The 17047-nt window shown below is 34.7% G+C and overlaps 1 protein-coding gene across 14 annotated transcripts in view; it reads right to left on the reverse strand.

Annotated features, from left to right (window-relative positions):
* The window catches only part of camk2d1 (calcium/calmodulin-dependent protein kinase (CaM kinase) II delta 1), a 117930-nt gene that overhangs the window by 11079 nt on the left and 89804 nt on the right, over positions 1 to 17047 (reverse strand). For 2 of the 14 annotated variants that reach the window (XM_059536833.1, XM_059536842.1), the window contains exons 14-20: positions 15170 to 15229; positions 13199 to 13243; positions 11902 to 11950; positions 10406 to 10711; positions 3847 to 3922; positions 3611 to 3705; positions 362 to 595 (exon numbers count right to left, since the gene is read on the reverse strand). In XM_059536833.1, the coding sequence (XP_059392816.1) occupies positions 363 to 595; positions 3611 to 3705; positions 3847 to 3922; positions 10406 to 10711; positions 11902 to 11950; positions 13199 to 13243; positions 15170 to 15229 (864 nt within the window). In that variant the 3' untranslated portion in view covers position 362. The remainder of the gene's footprint in view (positions 1 to 361; positions 596 to 3610; positions 3706 to 3846; positions 3923 to 10405; positions 10712 to 11901; positions 11951 to 13198; positions 13244 to 15169; positions 15230 to 17047) is intronic. The other 12 variants (XM_059536894.1, XM_059536885.1, XM_059536912.1 and 9 more) reach the window with 8 other exon arrangements.

The following is a 17047-nucleotide window of genomic DNA, read 5'->3' on the forward strand; positions in this document are numbered from 1 at the left end:
GAGCGCGAGCAGATTCTCCTTTTGTGGTCCGAAAAACAAAGGAGGGCACTAGAACAACACCAACTTGAGCAATTTTCTCTTTTGGATGAACAATCCCTTTAAAATCTTCACTTTCACTGAGGGTTCTTTGGGGAACCCAAAATGGTTTACAATAGCATCCTCCTGTTGTGAAAATCTCCTTTTGGAATCATTGTTTTTACAGTGTAGTTCCCTTCTGCTGTAATACAGAATACAACACATACTTGTTTTTCTTTAAAAGCTAGTCCAGAACCAGACCGACATGAATCATCATTAACTAGCCTGGACAAACAGGTCTCTCTAACAGAGATGTTTGGGACCATGCACGCACACAAACACAGACCTCACTTGGTGGGCACAGTTGGTGAGCCAGACCGGTGGAAGTGGATGTTCTGCCATTTGCCATCACGACGGTGCCAGACACGTGTTTCTTCAGACTGCATGGTGCGAGGCATATTGTTGACATCCATGTATTGGGTGAGCCTTATATAAGCGATGCATGCAGCATCCTCTCCGATCAGGTGTACATGAGGGTTCAGCAAGATGGTGTGGATGGGTTTGTGGCCTTTGGAGAGAGCTAGAGCAGAGGACAATACTACTTATGTTTGTGTCATTCAAGGCACTTTCACCCATAATAAAACAATATGTATGGATGTGGATGCATTTAATTAAACTAAAGGACATATCCACTTTAGTCACAATACTTGTAAAATGCACTAGATTTTATAAACTCATCTTCATATCACTCCAAACACATTTCACTATTTTCTTCTGTGGAACACAAAACGAAATATATATATATACACACACAGAGCTGGGTAGATTACTTATGAATGGTAATCAGTTACTGATTACAGATTACATGACACAATTTGTAGTCAGTAATATAATATCTTAGATTACACATTTTTGGTAACATAATCTGATTACTTTATGATTACATTTGTGCTAACCCTTATTTGATAGCACATATATTTAATTAGCCTAATCTTGTACTATTTTGACATATACAAAGAAAAAATATATTCCACAAAATAGATTTAATTCACCAACAAGAGCCACAATTGCTTCTTTTTCAAGTGCAATGTGTGTACAGTTAATACTTACAAAATACTAACACTAATGTGCCTTGCTGTAAGTGTTTGCTAGTAACATTGAATAAAACATAATTAAGTAAATTTAGAAAACAGCTACACTACAAAAACCAATATTGAAAAACATGAAATTCACAGCAATATCACTGCCAGGTTAAATATTTAATCTAATAAAACACTAGAAGTGCATATGAATTCATCAATGAAAAAAAAGCAAAAAAAAAAAAGCTACATTGCAAACATGAATTTTGAAAAAGACTAAAAAAGGAAGAAAAAAAGGAAATTTAGCAGAATCAATAAATTGTGAACAACTTATTACCATTGTGTAAATAAAATGTAATCATGTAATCCATAAAAAAGTAACTGTAGTCTGATTACGAGTACTTTAAAAAGTAGTTTACTCTAATTACAAGTACTTGAGTTTTGTAATCTGATTACGTAATCCAGATTACATGGAATCCGTTACTACCCAGCTCTGTATATATATATATATATATATATATATATATATATACATATATATATACATATATATACACATATATATACATATACATACATATATATATATATATATACATACATACATATATATATATATATATATATATATATATATATATATATATGGACAGCCAAGCACCAAAAGGGCACATGCAAAAATGATAAACAAATTAGTATATGATAGCTTTTTATGAGGAACAGTCCAAAAATAGCTATTCACTGTTAACATTCTCCAGTGTAGCTCTCACATTAAACATGTCATATGAAGATACAATATGCGAGTTCTGTCATCAATAAAACCAAACACTGTTTCTTCTCACATGTTGTGGTTGATGCTGTAGCTTTTGTACAATCTGAACATTGCATTTTCACCCAAAAATAAGTAAATTAAGTAAATTTACAGTATGTTTTACAAAATGAATTTCCATTTCTAAATTTTACATTTACTATAAGTCAAATACTATAATACTGTGATTACTGTAATTCACTTTCTTTTTATTTGTGAAATTTACTAGCAAAAAATGTTTTTAAGTGAATCTTACAACAATATTTTTTTCACTGTTCTTGTGAACTTTAGTTTGCACTAATCCTAACATTAAGCCAGTGGTTCCCAACCTTTTACAACTCGCGGCCCACACAACCAAACACATATGTTTGCGCGGCCCACTGCAAAAAAATTAACTGACCCCACTATTATTAAGTTAATAATTTAGCACTCAGAAGCTAGATTGTTAGATTCACAGGATGAATTTGAAACATATTTCCAAAAGAAAACCAATTAGAGCTTTATCAAAAAGTTGTAACGTCTCTAGAACAGACGTAAGTCAAAATAATCACTATAGTAAAGGTGTAACAAAATTTATAGACTTATGGCAAAAAAATATAAATAAATAAATCCCGTGTACAGGGACTTTTTGTTTCTTTTTTGCCACGCATTGTTCATAGAGCTCATTAATTGTAGCGGTGCCTCAGGTGTTGAAATAGATTTGTTCACACATACTCCATTTGCAGTGTGTATACAGTATGTGTGAGCGGTGCAGAAGCAGCAACAAGATATTGTAACACGAAAGCATATTAAAATAGTGCATGAACGCGAATCTCTCTGTTTGCACGCAGATTTCCTTTGCTCTGTCATAAAACCAGACGTGCTTGCTCAGATACACGCTGCTCTCATGCGGAGAAAGTGCAAGCACTTAAAACGTGTTTCCTCTCACTCAAACTGCGTCCTGTGCACTCACAACTCTCTCTATGCTCATGTGCTAGATATTAATTATTTTTGCATGTTTTTATTTCTAGCCTTTTACCGCGTGCAGTGTGAATGCTCTGATCCGTTAACATGGGCTCGGAAAAGGTGCATCACAGACAGTGTGTGAACCTGGAGTTAGGTATATGCCCAGTCTGTTCTGTTCTCACGCTAGGCGCGTTGCATTCTGATTGGAACAGATAGCATACTGCAGGAGGTCAGGGCCGTGGAAAATGGTGCTATAAAGTGATTTAGAAATCGCGCACAAATCGTTATTTTATGGTGATTTCGATTAATCACACAGCCCTAGAATGGACTGGAAATGAACAGAAAATAACTCAGGATGGTACCGCTCAACAAAACGGGAAAAGATTCAGGATGAGCTCGGCAGCGGGTAGACAGTCAGCGGAGCAAGCAGTCAGGAGGGACATGCTGAAAGCCATTTACGCATGTTTGAATTTGTTATTCTGTACCATATGCAGCAAAAATATCTAAGATAAATTGGTGTTTTATTCTTAAACCAATCAGCGTGCTCAAATAGTGGAAGCATAGTAACAGTTTAGTATTTATTTTTTGTTATTTAATTATATATATATATGAAATTATGTTATGTTATGACTTAGACATTTTTACATATATTAATAATATTATTATTTAATTTAAAAGTAATTGGCGGCCCACAGGTTGAAAACCACTGCATTAAGCTATAGCATGGCTTCAGAAAGTACTGTAACATTGTGTCATGTCTTACAGTTTTCAAAGTAGAACCTGTGGAACTCTGTCCCCTCCACTAGGTTTCCCAAAGCTTCAGGTTCAAAAGATGTCAATCCAGGGTCACAAATTTTCCTGTAAAATACAACATAATATGAAAATTAAAAGACACAAAGAGGCATTGTTTATCAGAGTGAAGTCAAAAAATTTTATAATAATTATTCTTTTTTTTTAATACCTGCATGAAATAAATATTAATAATAATAAAACACTCACGTGTATGCTTCAAAATCTCCATTATTAATGGCTTCGATCAGCAGCTCTGTGACTTTAATTATCTCCTGTTTCCGTGCTGAACCACATATAAAAATAAAAATAAAATAAAAACAGTGCAGAAGACTGTAAACATTATCCTTTTTGATGTTAGATTAGACTCCAGTGAGTCTTATGAGTCTGTACTTTAAAATTAATCAAAAAGATTCACAAATATGTCTGAAAGGTACTGGCCAGCTATCAATGCAAATCAAATATTTAATGTATGTTCCACTATATCAATGTAAAACGAATGTTAATCACTTAAACACGTAAGTTTAATTATGTGGAGGACTGTACTGTTTTATGTATACCTTTAGAAAGCAGTTTATTTATTCAACCTTTTCCAAGCCAAAGATATCTTGATGAACAGAAAAATGGACCCCAGGTACCTCGTATTGTATAAAACAGGGTGTTGCATTTTTTGGTTGCCAGTAGGAATGTGTATAGTACCATGTTAATTAATTAACTTTTTTATTGATTCTTGTATTGTAAATCCAATAAAATAATCATTGTTAATAATTACAATTTACAACACAAGTGCTTTTTACAATGCAAGAAATAGTGTGTCAAAATAGTGTGCCTTTCTCGTGTGGACAGACAAAACCAGCAGTTTAATTCAACTACAACTGCAACTACAGCCTAACATAGAATATAAACTAGCAATGGCTGAAGTTATTAGCAATTTCTTCATTGTTTTGAGACAGTTCGTCTCAATAAATGCATCATACAGTTAGCAAAAATATTTAAATTGGTCTGAATCACTTTACTCAGTAATAAAAACCAAAAAATTTATAAAAAAATCATAAATTCTGGTTTGACTTGATTTTTCTGGACTCTGTACTTATATGATTTAATACAAATATACTATCAAAAATGGTGGTAATGAAAATGCATACAAATTTAACAATTTACTTGATGTTTTAAAATCTTTTTTCTTTTATGTTTTCGCAAAGGGCTACACAACAGAGATTTACTAAATTAAAATGAGGGGAAAATTTATATTCCCTAATGTTTATGTAAATTATTATTATTATTATTTTAGAAGTAGGCTACATCATAGTACAATCGTAATTTCTGTCAATTTCTTCGAGTTAAAAAGCAGACTTTTATTTGGACGGGTTGTATTGGATAGCTTTGAGTGTCAATGTATTTGTTTTTGACAGTGGTTTTCTCAAATAAAATAATGAAATGATTATTAATTGTTCTCTCAGTGAGGCTCTCCGTTTTTGCCGTTCACATGTCGTGCCTAAAAACGCGTGGAAAACGCAAGGCGCGTCGCTTTCTCCTTCTCCAATGCGCTCAGGCAGTTGCACTCCTGAGGCGTCTGCCGTTGCTAAGCAACCATGACCCACTCTCTCCATGAAGACGCGGAAATTTCATACCGCGCACCTACTAATTTCTGATTAAATTATATCTTGAGCTGCAGAAGTGCAGTGCAATTCAAAAACACCAGATTCAACTGGGTGAATGAACTGGACACATCTCTTGAAGCACCTGATGAAACTACTATTGTGAAACCGTGGATGATGTCACTCAGAAAAGTGAAATATTAACAGCACTGCAACTAAAACATGGATCTGGCAACTAAAAAGAAAGTTGACACCGGAGCTAAATGCAACATTACTGTATCTGATCAACAAGTAAACCTCATTCTATGATGAAAAGGTAAACCGGGGTACAGGAATTTAGTGACCTGTGTGACCAAATTGCAGGCAAACAGCCTGTTGTCTATTACAAGATCAGTGGCGCCCCCTGAATGTGTGCCCTCATTTCAATAAGAGAATAAATTATAGCTGAGCTTGACAGAATGACTGTGGCTCTGTAAGGATATGTATAGACTCAAAAAGAAACTTCTTGGGAAAAATCATCCCCTGAAAACTGGTCAATGTTGACATGCAGGGTGCGAAGGTCTTCAGTATTATTTGACGCAAAATGCTGATTTTGGCAAATCCCTTTAGAACAGGGGTCTCAAACTGCCAGCCAGCAGGCCATTTACTAAGTTGTGGAAAACTCAGCTTTCTGCAAAAAACCTTAGTCATTTCCCAACATGCAGATCTCTTGTGGAGGAGGGCACAGCATTCAGTTGTGATGAATATGCCTCTGCTATTGAAAACCTACTGCAGGAATTTGATCAGCGTTTTGCTGACTTCAAGGCACATCGTGACACTTTCCAGTTGTTTGCAGACCCCTTCTCAGCTGATGTGGAGCGTGTCCCAAGTTTGTTGCTAATGGAACCTATTGACTTGCAGTGCAACAGTGAGCTAAAAACTAAAATTCAGAGAGGACAAGCAGACAAGACAGGGCCGTTTTTGAAAGAATTACCTCCATGCTTCCCAGAGCTGTCAAAAGTGTTCAGTCGGGTAATGTGCCTTTTTGGAAGCACATATCTGTGTGAGAATCTTTTCTCAACTATGAACTTCAATAAATGCAAGTTCAGAATTATGCAATAATTTTTTTTCTTTTAATTTTGTACATACACAGGATTTCGAGCACATTTGGAGTAGCCCTCAGTACTACTCTCTAATGGCCTTGCAGAGTGTGCAGGGCAATCTGCTAAACATCGGCTGGAGAAGTACTGTAGGGAATGAAGTGACATAAAAGCTGCTTTACTTCATCTGCATAATCTTTCATGGAATGACTTGCCATCCCCTGCCTAACTCCTCTTCTCTAGGCACACAATCTCAGCTGAGCTCAAGGCAGGCTGACTTTTTGTATGCCTTAACATCAAGGCAATACTGGTCAGGAAGAGACAGAAAAGCTAATAATATTATGACTGTAATGACCACAGTATCCTGCCTTTACAACTGGGTTAGACTGTAAAGGATGCAGACAGCTGGTTGCACAGTGCATCACTCCTCAACCCAACGTCTTAGTGATAACCTCTCAAAGGCACACAGTACATATACATAATTGACATCTCATACTCCATGTACAAGTATTGCTCTTCATTTGCAGAAGTACCATCCCAAGTCCAAGTACCTGCCACTGCTGCTGCAACTGCTCAGCCTAATGTCACTATAACACTCTGATATGGAATACAGCCAGTATAACACAAAGTTTTTTTCTTATTTTCTTCCCTCTAGCAGACTCCCAACAGTCTTTGGGCTAGTTTGTTGTTGTCCAACTCTTTGCATCTAAGGTTAAAATAAGCCTTCTTAAACCAAACCAGGGGCTTAGTGTGTACATAAAGGATTGCAACTCAACATGCTTAACTACTATTTTTAGAAAACAAGACAAATCAATACAAACTTCAGAAGTACAAGGTAACACAGATGCAACATTTCAGGACCAAATCAAAAATGATCTTCATAATTATCAGAAAAATAAAAATCCAGTTAGGCCATGCTGTCTAGGAGCACAAACTAAATCTTTCTCCAAAAACAGGAAAACTGTCAACAAAATCATCTTTTTTTCTGTCTAAATACAGTTTGTATAATATGAAATTAATAGATATCAAGCTGCATTCAACAACAAAGTGCACATTTAAAAATTCACAAACAAGACTGTCCTCAAACCATATTTTTATCAGCATATGTAAACTATTGAAGTGCAACAATGCATGAACAATATGCAATATATGTGAACATCAGCACATGAATGAATGAACCCACACAAAAGCAAACTCATTCACATACACCCCCACATCTCAAGATGTCCCAATCAGACACTGTTTTCAGTGACACGGTTCTTTCCTCACAAAAAGACAAAATGCTGAGTGAAGTGACAAAATCCCAGCCATAGCAGAACATATGTAGTGTTTATTACTGCCATGCAGAGTGTGATTTTGAACCGATGTTATTATATCATAGACTGGAATAGTTAGGGGGTGCATTGTGCTGCATTATTTGGCTGCAAAACATTCTTTCTCCACTGACAATCAGAAAACAATCACAATTCAAAATACACAATTCAAAATAATCACAATTTCATTATATTATAGTATTTTTGTAGGGCTCTTAAAAGCACAAAGAATAACTATGTTGCCCTATCTGTTTTAGTCCTTAGCTCAAGACAGGTGCTATTAAATGGTTTGGGATTATGTGTTCTTGTGGAGTCATCAGCATTGACGTCATTTTCATGCAGCTCTAGAGTGATTAGTCAGAATGATTGGCTTAAAAAACCTGGCAGCACAAAAAAGCACCCATGAGCAAAGATGGCAGTTTCCTATGGAGTCTTGTGCCAGCCTAACAACTGCCATTGAATGGAAATGCTCAAGAATAGTTTATCCAGTTATTTTAGATCTTCTAAGCTGAACAGAAAAAAAACCCCTGTAAAATTCCAGTCAGACAGCGGGATTGTGCTTTCTGACATGAAGCGTCTTTGAGATTACCTTTTTTCTTTTTTGACTGTGCATTTATTTTAATTGGCACTAGAGGGCACTAATGCATCACAATAGCCTTAAACGTCTTATTACACCAGCACCTCAAGGGACACTTTACAATCAAAATGAAGAACAACCCCAGATGTTTGCAGTGATGCTTCAGTGCTTCTGTGACAGTGACAAAATAACAGCACCAAATTCACACTGCATCTTTTCGAACTCTAAATATGACAAGAAAGAAAATGAAATTTATTAAGAGTATGTATACAAATCATACAAATTTATATCTTTCTCATGGTAAGGTTTGCTTAGTGGTTTCAAGAGCCACTGAAAATCAGTTGATTTCAATGAGAGGTGGTGATTTGACTAATGCAAATGAGAAGAAAGAGCAACACAATGCTAAGACAACCAATGACAGTGCAGACACATAATGTAATTGATTGTAAGCAAGATAAATAAGATTCATGTGACTAATTTATTTTTGTTTAGTCACAAAATGTTACATTATGTATTACCTTTTTTTTTTTTTTGAAAAACCTGATACATAGTCAAAATTAAATGCTGTCTTGTTTAGTGGTAATGCCTTTGTGGTCAGTGGTTTAATAGTCATGGTTTCTGCAGCTCAGAAATAAAGAAAAAAACCAAAAGAGCAGAATGCTTATTACTGACCAACAATACAGCATCTTTGTAAACTGTGTAGGTCACTGTCAATGGCAGTTTTTAATCTGTGATCTTTAATGTTAAAGTGATAGTCTATTCAAATATTAAAATACTGTCATAATTTACTCAACCTCTCGTTATTCTAAACATTTGCATTTCTTTATTATGTGGAATGTTAATAAAACATATGTTGAAGAATGTTGGTTAACAAACCAGTTTCAACAAAGAATAAAGAACATTCATACACTTTTAGAACAACCTTAGGTTGAGTAAATGATACCATTTTCATTTTTGAGTTGACTACCCCTTTAAGGTTTTGTAATAACCAGCAACCACCACAATTTTTGAGTCATTTTATTGTTTGCTTGGTTCTGTTGTATAATGTTGGACAGACTCAGTGCTTAATTTGTAAATGAATAATTGCCGGATCAAAAACAGCAATGAAAAGGCGCTATGACTGATATCACAACACAACTTCAGTTTTCCCAGAATGATGTCACTAAAATTGTATTGCTACAGCCATAAGAGCATCGTTCACAAGTTTCTGCATAGACCTAACTAGCCTAGGGATCAGGTTTTCAAATCCTGGGTCAAAAATGGATTGCACATATTTTCAGCAATTGAAATTTGACATCGCAGTCTGTTCATTATCAAAATAAAATACAGTCAACCAAACAAATAAAATGTTACACTGGTCAATTTAAATAGTCCATATATAATCTGTGCCATTCAGCATGAGCACCGGTCCACTGTGTTGTTAAGTATATTATCATGTACATGCATACACTCTCTTTAAATGTTCCGCTGCTCACAAAATAAGCAGTAAGCACCAATCACTGAGAGTGATTTTGAACTTATGAAATCTGATTGGTCAAAAATATGTTGAGGACACAACCTCCAAATACATCTACATACTTGCTCTGTCTCGTATGTCACAATCGAATGCCCTTGTTAATGCCGGCTCTTTAAAAACAAATACGAACACAAAAATCCCAAATCTGACATTTTCTAAAACAGGATCTCGTTCAAATTAAGCACAGGGCAGGCTAACTCTCATTTCATAAACGTAGAGTGTCATGATCAATGTTTTCAACAGACTTGTTTTTGGAAGTCAAGAAAAAAAAATTGATGAAGACAAAATATCCCTAAAGACACAATAAATGTTGCACAATTTTTGGAGCTGCATGTTTAGCTAATCCTTGATTTTTGAATTACTTTTACAGAACATATTCTTCTGGATATATATGACCTGACAAAAATGTAAATAAATTACAGACTGAATCACACAACATTAAATACTGTTACAGAGTTCAATAGAAAGCCAGATCCTGCATCTAAAAATAAGCTATTGCTTGGCTTCACTAACAACAGCTGAGGTCTTGTGTGTGCAAATTCCAGAAAAAAATAAAAAAATTAAAATTAAAAAAAACACATCAAGTCATTTTTACTCATTTGCAATCATGTCTAATGGTTCAGCTATCAGTGTACACAATTTTAAAACTGTGCATTGACTTCCTGTCTCCCTCCCCTGTCACTTACACTGAATGGTGATGTGGCTCTGGATTAGCTGAGACCGTTTGGGAGCAGCCTTGGGATTAATGCACTGGCCACAATCGGATGTTGAGTTGACGTAGACGAAGGCCAAAAAGGCAAATAGAAAAACAAGCAGGTAGAGTGCCAGGAGGGCTTTGAGAATGCGGTCACAGCAGACTTCTTCAGGCCACATGTTTGGAAGGTACCAGCAGGATGAGACAGAGGAGGAAGTGGAAGAACAAGACTGCTGGGAATTAAATTGTTCGCGCTTGTACATTCTAGGAGAAGCGGTAGGCAGGTGGTATACTGGTCCTAGTAAATGTGCCATTTGGAGGGTATATTAATATGGGAAGAACATCAAGGACAAGATGGGAGGATGGATAGAAAGACAGATGAATGATTGTGTGGACAGATTGGTCCACAAAGACACATTGATAGTGGTAGGGTAAAAAAGCAAGGGTAAGGTTGTAAAAAGAGGAGAAAAAGGATAAAATGAGTAGAAATGACATAAGGTGAATAACAGATTGAAATATTGTTTACAGGGCATCCCCTGAAAACAAAGACATTAATGAAACAGCAAAGGAAAGACAGATGGTACAGGAATATCTCCATTTTAAATGCATTCATCTTTCACACTTTGCGGACTTATGTGAGTTCTATGTTTGCGATTTGTTGAAATGTTTTTAACAAAAAAACTACCAAAAAAAAAAAAACATTCTTCACAGTCATTTAAATTTTATATACAGGTGTAATGAGATTCAACCTTATACAACTTGAAAATATATAACAAATTAAAATACCATTAAATGCTATTAAAAATCATGACACAAAAACACACACACAAACTGTCACTGCACCACCCGCATTTACATCACACAACCTAATCTACACATAATTACACAAGATCACACACCTGCAATAAAGAGACATAATCATTGTTCTACCTTCAAAGCTCATAACAGCAAAAAAAGAGGAACAGAAAGTTAGCAGGCATGTGAAAAGAAAGCTTAAAATAAGAAGCTTCATCTCAATAGATATTCACCAACCATGACCACCGAGTTGGGTACAGCGGGCAAAACTAATAATAAAGTGCACATGCAGGAAACAGGTGGTCAGCGATGTTCATTCTGCATGTTTCCACTTTAATAGCATTACACAGTACATGAGAGAAGTAGTTAAAGAATTCTCTACTGAAAACCCATAATTATAGACCACTAATCTAAAAACTGGTGGGGTCTATGGGGGTGGAGTGGGCATCCCCCTATTGTGGTACTTTAGGCCTGAAGCAGAACAGTTCAACAGTAGTGTTTTCAAATAAAAGATTTCTTAAGAATCCTGGAAATATTAAGCACAAAACGTTTCCTGTCTGAGAACAACTCTTTGTTTTTTTTTTGTTTTTTTACTAAACTGAGTTTGAATATAAATATAAATGAATATGTAGAGCAAAAACGTACTGGACCACAGGGTACCAACTTATTGTACAAATTAAGGTTCAACTCTACCTTTAATGTCTTCATCTTCCATAGTGGTGTTGGCACTCTCTGATGATTCCTGAAAGGCAACAAAAATACACACATAAACAAACAAGCAAACATAATATTTAATAATTTAAATAGTAATTTACTAATAATTTGAATTTTAAATAGGCTCAAGTTTAATGATTATTAAAGCAGTCAGAAATTGTTGTAAAAAGAAGCTGAAACCAGTCTGTGGTATGAAGTGGTTAATTGACCTCGCTGTATTGATAGAGGTGCTTTGGGTTAGTTAGATAAACACTGGTTTGGCCAGCAAACCGCCTTTTCCAGAAGCTTAGAAACTTATTTCACATTGCAGAATAACTAACTTGATGCATTTAATTAAACTTGTTCTTGATAAAATAGAAATTATGCAATTTTGATGTGATGATTGACCAGGGAAAGTTTGAGTATACAATTTCAACATCATGGGTTTTATTTCCTAACCAAACAAGAACAGCACTTATTTCCACCGTGCAAAGTGAACCAAACTATTGAGATACTAAAGAAACATCTGAAGAAAACATCTGCTGAAACATGCAGGGATAAACACAATATAATGATAACAATTTGTCACTGACAAGTACTGTACTGTATACAGTATGATGCCCTAGCAAACATACAGTGCCAAGAATAAGTTGGTGAACTCTGACAGTATCTAGTTTTATACTCTGGCAATCAACAGCATGCTTCAAATGTTGTTCATACACTGACAAAAGTGTACCCTTTAAATTTTTTAACTGTATATTTAAGAAAAAACGTGCTTGCAACTAGGCACAAAGTCACAATTATAGAGAGTCACTCTCTGATAACTAATAACACAAGAGTTGTTCTTAAAATTGCACTGAATATTAATCAATGAATTAAATAATAATCTAAAAAGTACAACTGTTTGTGTTAGAGTGTGCACAGAGTGCACTTGTCTGACACTGTTAAATTAAGTAATATTATCCTTTTTTTTTTTAAATGTATTCCTTTTCTTCTTCTAGCAATATTTGGACCTCACTAACTTTCATTATATGGACAAAATAGTTTAAATATTTTTTCTAAATATCATGTATTCTGCAAAAGAATGAAATGAGGGTAAACAAGCTTAACATTTCAGACTTTAAACCTTCCAGCCCTCTTGCTTGCCAGGCTGTATCTTTACAAACTGAATTATTATCTCTGAGATAACAGACAGCATGCATCAGATGCACTACAGACATTAAGTTCAAAATAACTCATGATATCCCTTGTATCTTAAAATTTTAAAAACACTTGATCCTCACTGAACACTTAATACCTTATTTCCATCAGTGGGATTGTGGATAACAGTAGATTGAGGCTCCTGACATAGAGGTGTGCAGGGAGAGAAAGGAAGATAAAACAAAATAACAAGAGATAAAGTGTGTCAGAATAAGTCATAGTGAGTTACAGAGTTAAAGGACACCAAGCATTACACGCTGAGTCAGTGATAGCCTAGATGTTACTGTTCTGCATGTGCTCAGGTAAATTTATAATGGTAGATAGCAGTTTATCTTTAATAATTCCCATGTAAATTATGTGCAAGATAATGCATCTAATGTTTAACCATATTCATGGAAAGTATTTACTGAAAAATATTTGGATTTTAATTAGCAAAAATTACATAAATCACAAGCTCAGCTGACAGAAATGAATGACGATGTTGAAATTAAGTCAGGATTCAAATATCTTAAAGTAACTTTTTCTAACAAAGCTTGGTGAACTTTAGAAAAGAAGAAGAGCATACTGGTTTAGACAATTGGTCATGTCATTGTGAGATGGAAATATGGGTAATAATTACTACAGTACATTTTCACTAGAGCAAAAGTACAGCATACCCAGCCAAAGCATGCAGTAACACAAGAAAGTATCAGGAAGAACACAAGCAAACCTTTCAAAACCTTCATTCAGTCTCTGGGGTTTGCTTCAAATGTTTTGTTATTGCATATGTTTCATACATGGGATCAATTTAAAACATATGTTGAATCCATTCATATTAAAACATGCACTACACGCATTATATCATTTTACATATGGATTTGTTTTTTTTTTTGTGTGTGTTTTTTTTTTTTTTTTTTTTTTAAGGCATCAATTCGCTACAGGAGGCCTTTATTTACCCCAGAGCCATGTGATGCATCTTTTATGATGGATGCACACACTTTATTTAACTACTTTTGGACTGTTGAACAAAAACACCTGCCTACGCCCATTCTAATGCTTGGAAGAGCCAGGACAAGTTGTAATATAACTCCGATTGGAATCGTCTGAAAGAAGAAAGTCATATACATCTAGGATGCCTTGAGGGTGAGTAAAACATGGTGTAATTTTCATTTTTGGCTGAACTAACCCTTTAACACACAATGATGCACCCTTTAAAAACATGGTTAGCTTATGTATGCACAAGGAAACAATAGTCAGTTAGCAAACACACAAGCACCGGCCAAAGGTTACATGGAGAGGCCTTGAACACTGCATGAAGTGAACTTCCCAAAAATACATTCTATAGGGTCAATTTTAAGAACATGAAAACTTTTCTTATTTTGGGGTAATCAGTAACCAGCACATAACCCTTACTAAGCTATATACAAAACTATCAGCATGACAAATTTGCAAACAGGAAAACATCTTGTCTGTAAATATATTATACCCTGTACATAACAGCTGTACAATGGAGCAGTCTATTTATTTAGTACCCCACTCAGGTGTTCTTTGAACACACAGTGTTAATAATTACTGATTACTGACTAATGAATACATGGAACTCACATATGTATAGACTAATTAAACCAATGGACATATCTGACTAAGCATTTTAGGATAAAAAATAAATAAAAATCATCCATTAAAGTATAGCCTTCATAAAAACATTGAATTATTAAATATAACTGTTCTATATATAATAAAATATTAATATATCTGCTTATTTATACATTTACTTGAATGTTGTAATACAAACAAAATAAAACAATACTTCATTTAGCACTCTAGTCCACAATACACATTTTTGTCACAGTAAATGTTACCATTATTTTAAATACTTACTTTGGAATTATTCTCTCTCTGCATTGATATATCAATGCAGAATACATACCCACACTTTCAGAATATTGCTAATTATTAGGATTTCACATAGAAGAAGGTGCTGAATTGATTTTAAAAAGAAAGGGCATGCCAACAAAGAAAGAAAAAGAGAAATGTGAAGCCAGTGGTAAGAAACAGCAACTGACAAACAGTCATACAAACAAAATACCAGAGCTGGAGAGGGAGCAGGATCTTTAGGGCTGGTGATTACGTTGGTTTTGTTGTTGATCTATAGGTGGGAGGGGACAAGGCAGACAAGCAAAGCTTTAGAACAGCAAGGGAAACGTCAAATTCTGTTAATCTAAAATCTAGAAATTAAACCAATATTACACAGCTTGCGTTCCACGGATATTTAAGGAATAATTAATTTGCATATTTGATCATAATCACTATTAACTATTCCTCAACTTAAGAAAAATTGGGCCTTCAAATAATTAGATTTTTCATTGGAAACGGTCATTTATACAAAATGGCATTTACAATTCTGTCTGAATTATGCTGTGGAAATGACAAGTTATATAAAAGCCATTAAAGTCTAACAGGCATAAAAGTTCTAAGACTTCTAAAGTTTGCAACAGAATAATCTTGTAGAGGAGTTAATGTAATTCACAGATTCCCAGGGAAACAACTAGATCATTAAACAGCATGAAGCGGAAAAGACTTTTCATTGGCATCAAATTATCCTACCAAACCTCTCAAAATCCTCTTCTCTTGAGGCAGTCATTAGTTTTTTGATGGACTATACATATGTCATGTAAGAAGACAAAGAAAAATAAAAAACACATTCCTATTAAATACATACAGCGTTCCCTACAGACTACAGAGACTATAATCTAACTGAATTTAAAGTAACCCTGAATATAATGTTCCAGTAACAATCATGTCAATATGATTTTCATTCTTCTTAAGCCAATTAAATCTAACCCTATTTTACTTTTGGGATCAGTGAAAACAACCATAAAACATATGAAGCAGACATGTAATACATTTTTACAGGAATCATGCCTTTGGGTCCTTATGATATTAAAATCTTGGATGTTCAACACTAGTAAATAATCCAGAAGAGTATACAACTGAAAAGGTTTTTAGTCTAAATCTAAAATAGCTATAAAGAAGAGAACTATAGTAATGGCAAATAGAGAATTATACATATAATGAGATTAGTATAACTAGAATGTCTCACCATTGCAACTTCTGTAGAGTTAGGCTTCCTTTTCTGCAGTTAGATGTAGTAAATCATAAAAATAAATTCTTATCTCCATGCTATCAGATGATGCATTTCTCATTGTACTAATTCTAGAGAAAAAAACTGGGGTAACATTAATCTTATCCTCTCATGAAAATGAAAGGCTTTTATCAAAGCATACTGTATAAAACAGAAAAAAACATTTAAACTTTGTCTATTTTTTTCAGCTATGTCATGTTTCATTTGGACAAAGAGACTGTACAAATGATCTGCTCTTTTCATCTGATCGTGGGTGTATCTCTCTATTAGTTTTATTGGATCTTAGTGCTGCGTTTGATACAATTCACCATAACATTCTTTTGCATAGACTTGAACACTTTGTTGGCATCAGTGGAAGTGCATTAGCATGGTTTAAATTGTACTTATATGACCGCCATCAGTTCGTAGCAGTGAATGAAGATGTATCCTATCGATCACAAGTGCAGTATGGAGTACCTCAAGGCTCAGTACTAGGGCCGCTACTCTTCACGCTTTATATGTTACCCTTGGGAGATATCATCAGGAAACATGGTGTTAGCTTTCACTGTTATGCTGATGATACTCAGCTCTATATTTCTTCGCGACCCGGTGAAACACACCAATTTGAAAAACTAATGGAATGCATAGTCGATATAAAAAACTGGATGACGAGTAATTTCTTACTGCTAAATTCAGAAAAAACAGAGGTGTTAATTATAGGACCTAAAAACTCCGCTTGTAATAACCTAGAACACTGTCTAAGACTTGATGGTTGCTCTTTCAATTCTTCGTCATCAGTTAGGAACCTAGGTGTGCTATTTGATCGCAATCTTTCCTTAGAAA

The sequence above is a fragment of the Carassius carassius genome, chromosome 3, assembly GCF_963082965.1.
Source record: "Carassius carassius chromosome 3, fCarCar2.1, whole genome shotgun sequence".
Classification (NCBI taxonomy): domain Eukaryota; kingdom Metazoa; phylum Chordata; class Actinopteri; order Cypriniformes; family Cyprinidae; genus Carassius; species Carassius carassius.